Source organism: Phocoena sinus, chromosome 11 (genome assembly GCF_008692025.1).
Source record: "Phocoena sinus isolate mPhoSin1 chromosome 11, mPhoSin1.pri, whole genome shotgun sequence".
In the NCBI taxonomy this organism is placed as follows: Eukaryota; Metazoa; Chordata; class Mammalia; order Artiodactyla; family Phocoenidae; genus Phocoena; species Phocoena sinus.
The window spans coordinates 95,144,084-95,158,585 of NC_045773.1; the positions used below are offsets into that span (position 1 = coordinate 95,144,084).

General features: G+C 35.4%; 1 protein-coding gene across 5 annotated transcripts in view; it reads right to left on the minus strand.

Annotated features, from left to right (window-relative positions):
* HIVEP1 (HIVEP zinc finger 1) overlaps positions 1–14,502 on the minus strand; it is a 144,379-nt gene that overhangs the window by 61,567 nt on the left and 68,310 nt on the right. For 4 of the 5 annotated variants that reach the window (XM_032648859.1, XM_032648860.1, XM_032648858.1 and 1 more), the window contains 2 exons: positions 8,593–8,646; positions 7,853–7,912 (listed from right to left, as the gene is read on the minus strand). In XM_032648859.1, the coding sequence (XP_032504750.1) occupies positions 7,853–7,912; positions 8,593–8,646 (114 nt within the window). The remainder of the gene's footprint in view (positions 1–7,852; positions 7,913–8,592; positions 8,647–14,502) is intronic. The other variant, XM_032648861.1, reaches the window with a different exon arrangement.

The window sequence follows — 14,502 nt, forward strand, 5'->3', positions numbered from 1 at the left end:
AACCCACAGGAAATACCATGCTTAATGGTGAAAAAATGAAAGCATTTCCTCTAAGATCAGGAACAAGACAAGGATGCCCACTCTCACCACTATTATTCAACATAGTTTTGGAAGTTTTAGCCACGGCAATCAGAGAAGAAAAAGAAATAAAAGGAATACAAATTGGAAAAGAAGAAGTAACACTGTCACTGTTTGCAGATGACATGATACTATACATAGAGAATCCTAAAGCTGCCACCAGAAAACTACTATAGCTAACCAATGAATTTAGTAAAGTTGCAGAATACAAAATTAATACACAGAAATCTTTTGCATTCCTATACACTGACAATGAAAGATCAGAAAGAGAAATTAAGGAAACAATCCCATTCACCATTGCAACAAAAAGAATAAAATACCTAGGAATAAACCTACCTAAGGAGGTAAAAGACCTGTACTCAGAAAACTATAAGACACTGATGAAAGAAATCAGAGATGACACAAACAGATGGAGAGATATATATCCATGTTCTTGGATTGGAAGAATCAATATTGTGAAAATGACTATACTACTGAAAGCAACCAACAGATTCAATGCAATCCCTATCAAATTACCAATGGCATTTTTTACAGAACTAGAACAAAAAGTCTTAAAATCTGTATGGAGACACAAAAGATCCCAAATAGCTAAAGCAGTCTTGAGGGGAAAAAAAGGAGGTGGAGGAATCTGACTCCTTAACTTCAGACTATACTACAAAGCCACAGTAATCAAGACAGTATGGTCCTGGCACAAAAACAGAAATATCGATCAATGGTACAGGATAGAAAGCCCAGAGATAAACCCACGCACCTATGGTCAACTAATCTATGACAAAAGAGGCAAGGATATACAATGGAGGAAAGCCAGTCTCTTCAATAAGTGGTGCTGAGAAAACTGGACAGCTGCATATAAAAGAATGAAATTAGAACACTCCCTAACACCATGCACAAAAATAAACTCAAAATGGGTTAAAAACCTAAATGTATGACCGGACACTATAGAACTCTTAGAGGAAAACATAGGAAGAACACTCTTTGACATAAATCACAGCAAGACCTTTTTTGACCCACCTCCTAGAGTAATGGAAATAAAAACAAAAATAAACAAATGGGACCTAATGAAACTTAAAAGCTTTAGCACAGCAAAGGAAAGTACAAACAAGACAAAAAGACAACCCTCAGAATGGGAAAAAATATTTGCAAACGAACAAATGGATCAATCAAAGGATTAATCTCCAAACTATATAAACAACTCATGCAGCTCAATATTAAAAAAACAAACAACCCAATCCAAAAATGGGCAGAAGACCTAAATAGACATTTTCCCAAAGAAGGCAAACAGATGTCCGTGAGGCACATGAAAAGCTGGTCAACATCGCTAATTATTAAAAAAATGCAATCAAAACTACAGTGAGGTATCACCTTACATGGGTCAGAATGGCCATCATCAAAAAATCTACAAACAACAAATGCTGAGAGGGTGTGGAGAAAAGGGAACCCTCTTGCACTGTTGGTGGGAATGTAAATTGATACAGCCACTATGGAGAACAGTATGGAGCTTCCTTAAAAAACTAAAAATAGAACTACCATACGATCCAGCAATCCCACTACTGGGCATATACCAGAGAAAACCATAATTCAAAAAGACACCTGCATCCCCAGTGTTCATTGCAGCACTATTTACAATAGCCAGGTCATGGAAGCAACCTAAATGCCCATCGACAGACGAATGGATAAAGAAGATGTGGCACATATATACAATGGAATATTAGTCAGCCATAAAAAGGAAGAAAATTGGATCATTTGTAGAGACGTGGATGGACCTACAGACTGTCATACAGAGTGAAGTAAGTCAGAAAGAGAAAAACAAATATCGTATATTAAAGCATATATGTGGAATCTACAAAAATGGTACAGATGAACTGGTTTGCAAGGCAGAAATAGAGACACAGACGTAGAGAACAAACGTATAGATGCCAATGGGGGAAAGTGGCAGGGGGGAGGAGTGGTGGGTTGAATTGGGAGATTGGGATGGACATGTATACACTAATATGTATAAAATAGATAATAAGAACCTCTTGTATTTTAAAAAAAAATAAAAGAATGGGTAAGAGTATACAAACCCAAAAGGAAACAACCACACACACACACACACACACACACACACACACACACTTTCTCTCTCTGTCTCCCTTACTCTCTCTCTCCCTTTCTCTCTCTCTCTCTCTCTCTCTCTGTCTTTCCCACTAACCAGAATTCATCTCACAATTGAAGATAAGAAATATTGAGGATTAACCATACTTTTGGTTAGGTTATAAAAATAAAAAATAAACAGCCATTAATGCTCATTTAATTACACTATTTCCTGGTAATTAATTTATAAACTAGCTAGCATTATTATAATACTGAAATAATTAAACTGTGTTCCTTTAAAAAATTCAATAGTTCAGACATCTCACTAACACATTACACTAGCCCTTCCATTGACAGTATCCGTGTAGCTTCCATTTTATAAATTGCTAATGCCTTTCCAAGTTTATAACATTTTAAGTAACCCAACCAAGTTTTGTTTTATTGCACATACTTTCTCCCAGGCTGTTTTAAAACATTTTAATCTTATCTTATATTTAATCTTATCTTAACATTATTCACTTTAATTTAATAAAAATCAGTCCAACTTTTCCAGTATGCCACCTAAAGTTTAGTCTCACTTAGGAAGGACTTCATCATCCCTAATTATAGGAACATGCTCTTGTATTTTCTTAAGTATTCTTAGCAGAATTCTCAAGGAAGAGAATGTCACTGGCATTAAAGCATAACCTTATTAACATAAAATACTATTCCAAATGAAACTTCATTTCTTTTTTTTTAATATCACATGTGCTATTTAAAAAAGAAAAAAAAAGGGAGTATTTTTCACTCCTTGCAAACTTATTCATATTATAAGGAGCTTAAAAAAATTTAGAAAAGTAGGTGAGCAAACTCTGGCTTTCATATTTACCCACTAATTAGAGTTCACAATCTAGTTTTTTGCTCATTAGTCTGTCACGCTCACTTCTGAATTACTCAATCTAGTTTTACATAGGAACCTAACTTCCCTCAAGCTTCCCCAGATAACAAGAGGGTAATTCCAGGCCATTCATTATGCCTATGTTAACAAAAATCCTACTTATCAAGTGACTCCTTAGAGCAAGTCTGAATATCAGAGTTATTTCAGCAGGACAGATTCCTTAATGTGTTTCTTAAGCCATAAACTGCTTATATCCTTAGGACCCATTACTCTCATATACACGGTAAAATAGATGATTAACTGAAATTATTTTTTAAATAAAATTTTTCTGGTGGCTAAAGTATATAATTTCAGAGTGATGGCTGCTAAAAGGAAACTATAGGTATTATGGTGGTGATTTCAGGATTTTGCTGTTTGAGACAGAATAATATGAAAAAATCCCAATGCAAGCTGACCTAAAATCTCCACCTTTTCCTATACCCATTGTTTGACTCCTATTTTTTCCTGAATCATTACAATATTCTTTTAAAAGGTGACCTCTTTATTCAAAGGCTTAATTTAGAACAGGATTAACTGTACTACAGATTCAACTATCACTAGAATACAGCTCTCATCCAGTTATGATACAGAATAATATTAGAATAACACAGACTTGAAAAGTCCTCATGCCACTTTCTGGTTGCAGTCCCTGGGATAAGGTTATTTAACAGTTTTCAACTTCAGCTTTTCCATCTTTGTAAAATGGTGAATTTACCTGTAAAATGCTGAATTCTAAATTTCTAACATAAATTCTTAGGAGCATTTTTATAGAACATTCCCTGAAACTTTTGACTATACTGTATTCAGAAACAGAGAGTAAATTATTTTAGAAATACAAACTGGTTTTAAAAATCAATTAACATAACAATGCAATTAAGTCAGAAATCACTAACAAAAAAATAAATAAAATCCCCAACCATCCCCAAGGGAAAAAAATTCTATCAAGAGAGTGAAGGAAGAAACCAGCACAGAAATTAATGAGAGCAGCAAACATGAAGTCATATTTAATACAGCTAAAGCAAGGTCTACAAGGAAATCAATAGCTTTAAATGATTCTAACAGGAAAGAATAGACTTAAAAATGAATAAGCCCAGTTTCCAACTTAAGAAATTTCATAACAGAATAAGCTCAAAAAAGAGGAAAAGATAATAAAGAGAAAAATGTAATGAAACGGGAAAGTATGATACAAGAGAATATCAAGAAACTCAGAAGTTGGTACAATAAAAGGGGAGTGAAACAGACAAACCTCTGGCAAGACTAATCAAGACAGAGAGAAAAGGCACAAATGAACAATATTAACAGTGAGAAAATGGACACACAACTACAGATCCAGCAGCAATGAGAGCGAGTAAGAGAATACCATGAATGACGTTTTGCCAATAAATGTGAATAGTTAATAAAATGGATAAATTATAAGAAAAATATCTGATTGAAGAGAAAAAAGAAAACTTGAATAATCTCATATTATTAAATACACTGACTTGGTCAATTAATCTATGACCAAAGAGTCAAGAATATACACTGGAGAAAAGACAGTCTCTTCAATAAGTGGTGCTGAGAAAACTGGACAGCTACATGTAAAAGAATGAGATTAGAACATTCTCTAATACCATATACAAAAATAAACTTGGAATGGATTAAAGACCTAAATGTAAGACTGGATACTACAAAACTCCTAGAGGAAAACACAGGCGAAACACTTTTTTTCATAAATCACAGCGGTATTTTTTTTTGGATCCATCTCCTAAAGTAAAGGAAATAAAAGTAAAAATAAGCAAATGGGACCTAATTAAACTTAACAGCTTTTGCATAGCAAAGGAAACCATCAACAAAATGAAAAGACAACCAACTGAATGGGAGAAAATATTTGCAAATGATGTGACCTATAAGGGATTAATATCCAGCATACATAAACAGCTCATACAACTCAACATCAAAAAAAAAAAAAAAAAAAAAAAAAAAACCTGATTAAAAAATGGGGCAGAAGAACTGAATAGACATTTTCCCAAAGAGGAAATGCAGATGGCCAACAGGCACGTGAAAACATCACTAATCATCAGGGAAATGCAAATCAAAAACACAATGAGGTATCACTTCACACCCATCAGAATGGCTATCATCAAAAAGAACACAAATAACAAATATTGGTGAAGATGTGGAAAAAAGGGAACCCTTGTACACTGTTGTGGGAATGTAAAATGGTGCAGCCACTGTGGAAAACAATACAGAGGTTTCTCAAAAAGCTGAAAATAGAACTACCATATGACCCAGCAATTCCACTCCTGGGTATATATCCAAAAAACCAAAAACACTAATTTGAAAAGATACATGTACCCCAATGTTCATAGCATCATTATGTACAATTACCAAGGTATGGAAGCAACCTAAGTGTCCATCAACCGATGAATGGATAAAGAAGATGTGGAATACATATACACAGAATGGAATACCACTAAGCCATAAAAAATAATGAAATTTTTCCAACTGCAAATAATATAATTTCATTTTTAAAGCTCAAACTCAGACAAAACCAAAAAGGATATTGTTTGAACACAATTATCTTTAAGAAGCACTAAAATGATGATGCAAACTTAAGAACACTTAAATATCTCTACCAAGCAGATAGTGGGATGAAATGGAGACTAGCATGTAGGCTGATACAACAGTACATGTTAGCAATGTGCCAGTTCTTAAATTGGGTATTGGAATTAAAGATTACCATGTTATTCTTATGATTTATAATAATGCATATTACATATACTAAGTATTATGTATTAAATGTACGTGATAATATATAATATTACACATATATGTAATAATATATGATATATGTGATAATATATGATATTACATATGTAATAATATATATTATTTATATATTATTTTATGTGTCAAAGATTGTGTGATAAAAATTTAAAACAAAGTATTAAAATTAAAGTGTATTCATGAGACAGCATATAAAAGCTTTCCTAACTGATCTATTTATTTCTTCCCAGTTTATTTCATACATATTCATCACTACATCTGTGACATTCACTATTTATTTTATTTAAATCTCGTGCAATAATTTTAGAAATAGTGTCAAGCACAGTGGATGTTTAGACCAAGTAAATAGTGCTGTAAGGAAGAAAATAAGGACATTATAGAGAACTGTATGAATGTTACATGCTATATTTATCCCCCAATTGGTTAAAATCAAAATAAATCACATTCTAGTCATCTGACTTTCATTCATAAGCAGAGAGAAAGAATAAAAAAAATATATTACCATAATTGAGTGCACTTCTTTATCCTATTGGTGTATAATGAGCCAAGTCAGTTTCTTTGCCACCGTATTATACTAAACAGATGAATCCTTCCTTAAAATGTTAGAAAACAGGAAAGATGTCTTTTTTAATCTACCAATAAGCAAGGTTTGTTTTCCTTAAGAGCCTACCGGTATGCTAAATGCTTCTGAAGATAAATTAGTTACTTGTCCTAATGGTTAAAAAAAAGAAGGGGGTGGGGGGAAGAACCTTGAATAGGTTAAGGACCACAGCATCTTCAATGGAGATGAAGCCTTAGAAACATGAGCAATGTAGAAAAAAAGGCAGATGTAGAAAAAGTTAAAATGTCAGGGGAAATAACCAAAAGCATGTTGGAAAAAATAGTGAAAAAGTGGTCTATTCTATATGACTTATCTTAATCAATAAAAATAAATAAATTTTTAAAGTATATTCTTCGAAAGAATAAATGAATTTCCTTTCACCAAACAGACAGCTTAGCAAGCGAAGACCTGAGAAATCTCAAGACGTTTATTACTCAGAAATTTTATCTCATGTTGTTAAAGACAAACTGATGTTACTCCTCAATTATATTTTGGAGGAAAATGATTTTATTTTTAATTTGCCCAGAATGCGTATGTAAAACTGAAAGCTGAGTAGAAATTCTAGGCAGTGAATCGCACAGAACAATGCTCACTTGGTATTCATCCTAGGTCTTAAATAAGTGTAGCCTGCCAAATGCAGCCCACTGGACTATTTTCAACTTCATTATCCAATTTCTTTTTCTAGAACCTCTGTTTCATTTCCTCCTTCCTATCAGACATTTAGTTCATGGTTTTGAAAGCTCTTTGCCACAGGGGTAGGAAAGAGGGAAAAGGAAGACAAGAACAGATTTATTTTCCTAACTGAAGCAGCTCTAAACCATCAGTAGATGCGGCAAAGATTGACCATGATAAAGAACTTTAAATTGTTAGGTTCTTATAGCCTGAGTGTCTCAAATGCTTCATGATTTCAGCAATGTGGGAAGGGATATTCAGTCAACCTTTCAAAGGAACGGCGTGGCTGTGGTGACTTCTCTGCTCTTCTTAGACTTGTGTTTCTGCAAGAGTGTCATTAAAGGGTCATATTTGATATGGGCTTCCCAGAGATCCCATGGTGGGTGAGGGGAGAGAAAAAAGAAGGAAGACACTTTAAGGTGTCCGCGCATCACAGCGTCACTACTCAGACAAACCCCAAACAACCCTGGAGACTTCACAGGCTGGTCCAAGGGATAGAGAAGCTGGACAACCGGAAATTATTTCCACTAATGATACCTAGTTAGGAAGCTAACTAGATTTTAAAAAATGACTTTCCATTGGAATCCTATGTAGCTAAATTACTCTGCCAAAATATCCCACTGTAATTAGAAGATACAACAAGGATAAAGCAATAAAAAATCATGAAATCTAAATGCCATAAAGAGAACCACAGATCCTTCTGTTCAATTCTACGCATTAACAGAGAGTGTTGGAACTCTACCCACCTTCCTTTCTTCCTCCCCTCCCACAGGCTGTTGTACATCGAAAGCATGTTTTCATATTACCTGGGAAAATAATCGGTATGCTTTCTGTGATGAAAACCGATTTTTGCTTTTAAGCTTTTTATTCTTTACACAAAATTTACCCATTATAACTAGTGAAAGAACAAAATCCAGATAAATAAAAGTTAATCACCTTCCTCTGCCCCTTCTCTCACCATTGCAACAAATCACCACAGTCAACTGAAATAATTAACATTTTTTAAAAGCTGCGTAACATCCCAAAATATGAAGGTACTACAATTGATGCAATTATTCCCGGCAATGACTAACATTTGGGTTATTTTAGTTGTCTTAGGTTTTTGTCATTTCACAAAGAATACGGCACCACGTGAACACACATATGCACACACATATGGGAACACAGTACCATCAGTACTCATTATACTGGTAACTTGATTGCTATGGGACAGTCTCCCAAACAGGACTTTCAGAAAAGCTGCAACCATCTTTCATATTCCCACCAGCAAAATAGTAACATGTGGGAAACAGTTACAGAATATGCTATGCAGTTAAAACATTTCACAAAGCAAAGTCCATAGACTTTTAGGTATCAATCGGTTTAAGGTGATATTTAACTTTGGGATATGTTTACACTGATTCATTTAGAGAGGCTGCAATAATAAGATATTTATACAGGAATCTCTGCAAGAATAAAGCCTATACTGGGGTTGATTTTAATTTACCTTTTTTTGACACTTCTGCCCCATTGAGTTCTTTTTGTGCTTCTTCAATTTTGTCTAAGAAAAACAGCAACAAAAAATTGTAAGTCAATTCATCATACATAAATAAGAATACAGTAAAACAAATATTATTACTTATAAACAGTATATGACGCATAGTAATAAATATTTGTTGAATGAATTATTTATGAAACAAATATGTGTAAACTGTTAAAGTAATAATAAAGTCCTTTTAAAAATTATAATTTTATGTCTTAGTCACAAGGACTACTTCCAATTGTTTCCACAATGCAAGTAATTAGTGCATTTTAAATACTGAACCATAGTTTAAAAATGTTTAGCTGAGTAATAAAAGTATGTAAACATAATACTTTCTTTAGGAAGACACACAGATTTTATTAGAGAGATACAGCAAATGCCTACTGGCTTAGAAACAAGTCTAAGTAAAGTTCATGGATAGTCTCAGACCTAAGCCAAACATGGAAGAGATAAAAGAAAGGATGGAAAAATAAAGGAAATGATGGGCTGAAGAGCAGCAACACAATACCCATCACTTTTGCCAACCCTTGATTACAGAATAGTTATCCATGAAGTGTGAGGGGGGAATACTGCATTAAAGAGATACCAGATAAAACTAATGACTACAGAAGTGCTATATATGCACGCAGTTTTGAAAGAAGCAATAACTAACGAAGAGCTGGATGGCTGCCTCAGGAGTGGTTGGGAGAGGGAGGCACATGGGCCCAGAGCCTGTAGGTCTCCCATGTGAGCTTTGAGCACAATTAGATTTTGTAAATAAACACATGTTCTACTTTGGTAACAATTAATTTAAATTTTATAAGGAGATATATATTTGATGATTTATGACAGCAACCAATTCCAAATTTAATACAGTGGTCTAAGTGCTAATTATAATGGTAAAAGCAACAAAATTCCTAGGGTACTATTTTGTACTGAAATGAATACAGTAACCATAATTATGCAACATTTTAGATAGTCCCTTGGCGTACAGTTTAAATGCTTTCAAAATATTGGTATGTCAGCCATTCATGCCTCCCAGCATCCACCAGCAGCTCCCCAAATGCCCTCTACTGGCCATGGAAGATGCAGCCTCCAAAATGGCATCCCTCCCCAACTAAATAGGGCACAGATCCCACCATATGCGCTTCAAGCTCTGATTCTATCTGCCTTTTCCCCATCAGCCTTTCCAGAAAAGCCAGAAATCCACAGAACCTTCGATTTACTGATCAAACTTCTTTCAATTGCATGTTGATCCATCCATCCTGCCATATCAGGGCGGGGGCGGGGAGCATCACAATAAAGGAAACAAGCAATGGTTAATCGTAACTAAATCTTCATCCTGACAAATGCACTCCCCACAGCAATGTCCTATTTGCTTCCTGCTAATTACCAGATCCAGGATAAGATTTGAGGGGAGAAGAGACTATCTTTGGAAATAATACAATTTTTTCTCATTTACAAACTTTAGTTATTTCTCCTGAAATGATGAGTGAAATTGGAAACAGTACTGAAAAAAAAAAACACAAACCCTTATTAAATGCAGAAAGTAGATCCTGCACTTAGCAGTACTTTTACTTCAAAAGGAGAATTCCAAATGTATGGGTGAAATCTGGATTAATACAAGTAACAGAAAGACAAGGCCCACTTTTTCAAAAAATAAAATGTACTAAGTACATTGGAGACATTCAAAATGTAGATAAATATTAAATATACAGTCTTTGAGAAACATAAAAATGAAAAGCGCTATTATTTCTCTGCCAGCAGTTTGTCCAAACTTGAGAACCATAAATAATATATACATATATATTATGTATATTCATAGTAGCAATGACTGTGTTTAAGAGTTTATGCACACATAATTTGGCATTATACAATAAAACGACTTTCTATTAATAGAACCAACTGGGGCTCAAGGCAGCAAAAACTCATGACCTGACATAATATTTAAAGAATAACTTCTATTTAGTATATTGAGGTTTGGCCACCTTCTATTTGTACTTTAACATAACAAATTCTTGCAAAAATGACCTCAATTTACATTTGTGTATAAATCAGTAGATTTAGGATATCTAGTGTGTTAGGTATAGGCATCTACTTAAATGCCTTTACCTGGAGCTCCAGTTCAATAGGTAAATACAATCTTCAATGAGAGAGCTTATAATAGCCATTATAAGATTTTGCCTCAATTTTTAGAGAAAGTCCTGTTTATAGTTAACCTATGTTTTATAATTCTCCTGATAAAATATGATGTTTTAAAGACACTCTCCAAAACTACAGAGAAAGTACTCATTTATTATATGCTCTTGATTGGTTCAGACAAGGCAATTCACTAGTATTTAAAAGCAACATTTATCATTTTTTTCACTATGACCCAGAGTAAGAAAGATCTTTTTACATTCCAACCAATTACACATGTGTATCTTTATTATGTATATACATAATTCAGAAACCAACTTACCCAACTTACTCTAATTTCTATCCTTTCCTAGTAAAACTGGAAAATGCTGCCTTGCTCACACACACTGATTTCACAGCCCACTGCTGGAGCAAACCTGCAGCTTGAAACTCACTGATAGAAAGAGTAGTTCTCAACCAAGGGCAACACTTCCCAGCCAGGACATATCTCACTGTAAGCCCTGATTGGCAGGGGGGTGCGTGTGGTTTATGATGGGATCTCAGATTCTGAGACATCTTCCATCATGCCCTCCCCCAGTGTCACTGTTATCTGAGGTAATAATTTCACAAAGACTACACATTCAGAAATAAACAGTAGTTTCTCTGTTGCTTAAAAATAAAAACAGATATATATGCAAAATTGACATTCACACCAGCGGTAAATCTAAAATAAGTAACATATTCTTACTGTAATGAGTTCTTACCGTATTTAAATTAAGATGTAATTCTAATTAATTCAGTTTTTACTAACTACACTTGGAGTTGTTACCTGGAAAAGATCCCAGCAACACATGAATGGATCCATAATTGTCCCTAAGATCCAGAAGGGCCCATGGCTGAAAGAGTGGCAGGCCGAGAGGAAGGGTACTGACAGTGTAGGTTAGATTTTGGTTCTGCAACTATTAAAAAGGTACACCTTCTTATAGTTTTTCTTCTCTGGTAAAGCACAGAAACTATTTGTTAACGGTAAAGGCTATGAACAATCTTGTTTAATGCCTTACATATTTTAAAACTTTTGTTTGTACAAGAAAACAATGCAAAACATTTTGTTTTCATCATAGGTAAATAAGTGTAAATAAAGAAAAAAATGTTGATTTGTGGAGCATAATCTGAAACCATTGAGCCAAAAAAAAGCCCTGGAGCCCTTAGGAAACCACCGTTCTTTTGGGGTTCTGGGAAGAAGACTAGATAATTAAAAACAAATCATTTAGAAAAATAAAGCAATCTTCAAATGAGAGCTCACAGCAAGTGCCTGCTCTCTGACCCTTTTCACCCTGCGGTGAAGTGGGGGCGATGGGCCTCCTGTACCATCTCAGATCCTCGACACCACTCCTCAAGAGCCCTGCGACTCAGTACATACATCATAGCTTTGGGGACCAACTCATTAAATTGTTAGGATTTGGTTCAACAACTGCTGAGGGTTTTATATTGCACTGAATGTCTGCCTGGTGTCAGGTACAAAAGGAGAACCAGAAATATAAAGCTAAAAGAATGGCTCCCCTGGAGGACCTTACGGATTATTCTACCTCTTAAACAAGCATTTTAACATCAATTTGACGGTAAATATAAAGCCTGATTCCCTGTGCAGCGAACACAGTTGTCTGTCATCCCACTCCCTCCTCTGCAGCTCCAGCCACACCCCTGCGCAGGCTCCCTCAGGTCCCTGAGACTCTTCCAGCTAGCTGCCCTCCCACCCCACCCCTTCAGGATGTCACCTCCTCTAGGAAACCTGCTCTGACACCCTCCTCAGAGCCATTGCTTCCTTCTCTGTGCCACCACCCCTGCATGTAGGATACGTCTCTCCACAGCTATGTATCTGGTGATCATTAGTAACGACGACAGTAAGGCGGACTGAGTGACTGAGTGATTTACTGGTCTTAAACATGCTGACGATAACCTGCCAAGTGACACACAGAAGCACGGGTACATTCTGAAAAAGGGGAAAAGGAGTATCTGCACACAAACTGAAACTGGCATCAGGTGGTTTCACGTAAGAGCCTGGCGTTTCATCTTCCTTAATGTTATAAATGATTCCTACATTTGGGAAATTGCATCAGTGCACTGAAAGCACCTGAATCAACTATTTATCACTCCATTAGATTATCAAGGAGTTAAATGATCTCTCCCCTAATTCTAGTAGCTCATCCTTCTCTCCTGCTGTTCTGACAGGCACCCATAACTTCTGCTCTGACACCTAGAGGCTCTCCTTCTTCACTGAGCCCTAAAAACATAAAGTGGAAACACTAACAGTAAATTTTATGAAGTAGATCCTAAGGAACTGTAAAAGGCTGAAAGAGATACCATCTGATTGAAAAAAGATCACCATATGTGACTGCACTATTTTTACTACTGAATAAACCTAACTCCCATGTCCCTCATCACACGTCAGTACAAGCCCCCTGTTCTCACTGGTAATGGCTAGAGCTATTTCAATAAGACTAAATATATGACAATGACATAATGTTAAAAATGCATCCAATACCCATAACCACGTATGCATGGTCGTCTAAATGATGATCCCAATGTTCACTACTAAATCAGCTAAGGAAACCTACCTTTATAAGTAACACGTTTTAACCTGTAAGTTACACATCTTTCCTATCTCTAGACCTATGTCTTTCAGGGAGTCAGACTCTACAATAATGCTGAAAATGATAGTCTAGACTAGTAATATATCAAACTGAAAAATATTGCTTGAAATAAGTAAAAAAAAAAAGAGAGAGAGACTCAACTCGGCACTCATGAATTTGAAAACTGTGATTTACTAGTAAAAATTCTAGAAAAAAATAAAATTACTCAACTTGATCCAGAAAGAGAAAAACTCAACTAGAATAACGAGGGATGATTGAGAAAGTTACCAGAGAACAACACAGAATTACTTTTTGAGAGGTTAAAGGCCAAGATGGTTTTATTATCAAATTCTTACCAATTCTGAAGAATAAAGCATTTCCTAAACTATCCCAGAGTACAAGCTAACATAAAAGGTGTTCTAAACCGTTTTTAAAAGCTGCTATAACCCTGATATCAAAATGTGACTGCAGGGGCAGAAGAATCAACACTCCATACAAGCCTCACAAATGAATATGGATGTAGCAACCTACATCCAGAAGTGCATTCCACAATTAGAAAGCCACGTCCAAGTAGGGTACACAGTAAGCATGCAAAGACATTGCAGTATTAGGAAGCGTGTTATTAGCATCTGTGACAGGACAGGATGGGGGTGGGGGGAAGGTAATTTAAATAATGTCCAGCATGTACTTGATTAAAACACCTATCTCTAGTGTAAACAAAAACAAACCAAAAAACCCTCCACGATAAATAAAAACAGGATATGCTTCATCATATTAACGAAGTGGTATTCTAATAAACACCCTAAAACAGAGAAATTAGCCAATAACCTATCACTTCCTTTAGGAAGCCATCCCTGACCCTTCCCCCAGGCCCTGGTCTGCGCCCCCAGCACAGTGTTCTAAGGCCCAGAGCAGCATTCATCACGGGATATTCCGAGAGCCTGTATGCTCACCCGCTTTCTTCATTAAAACTATATCTTATTCAGCAGAGTACACAGGTGCTTAGATCACTAGAGCCTCAACACATATTTGTTCAATAGAGGAATTGCTATTGCCGTATTTACGGTAGCATTTATGTTAAATTAACAATTACTTGTGGACAATTTTACATGTAAAACAATAAAGGACTAGTTAAAGAACTATGGTA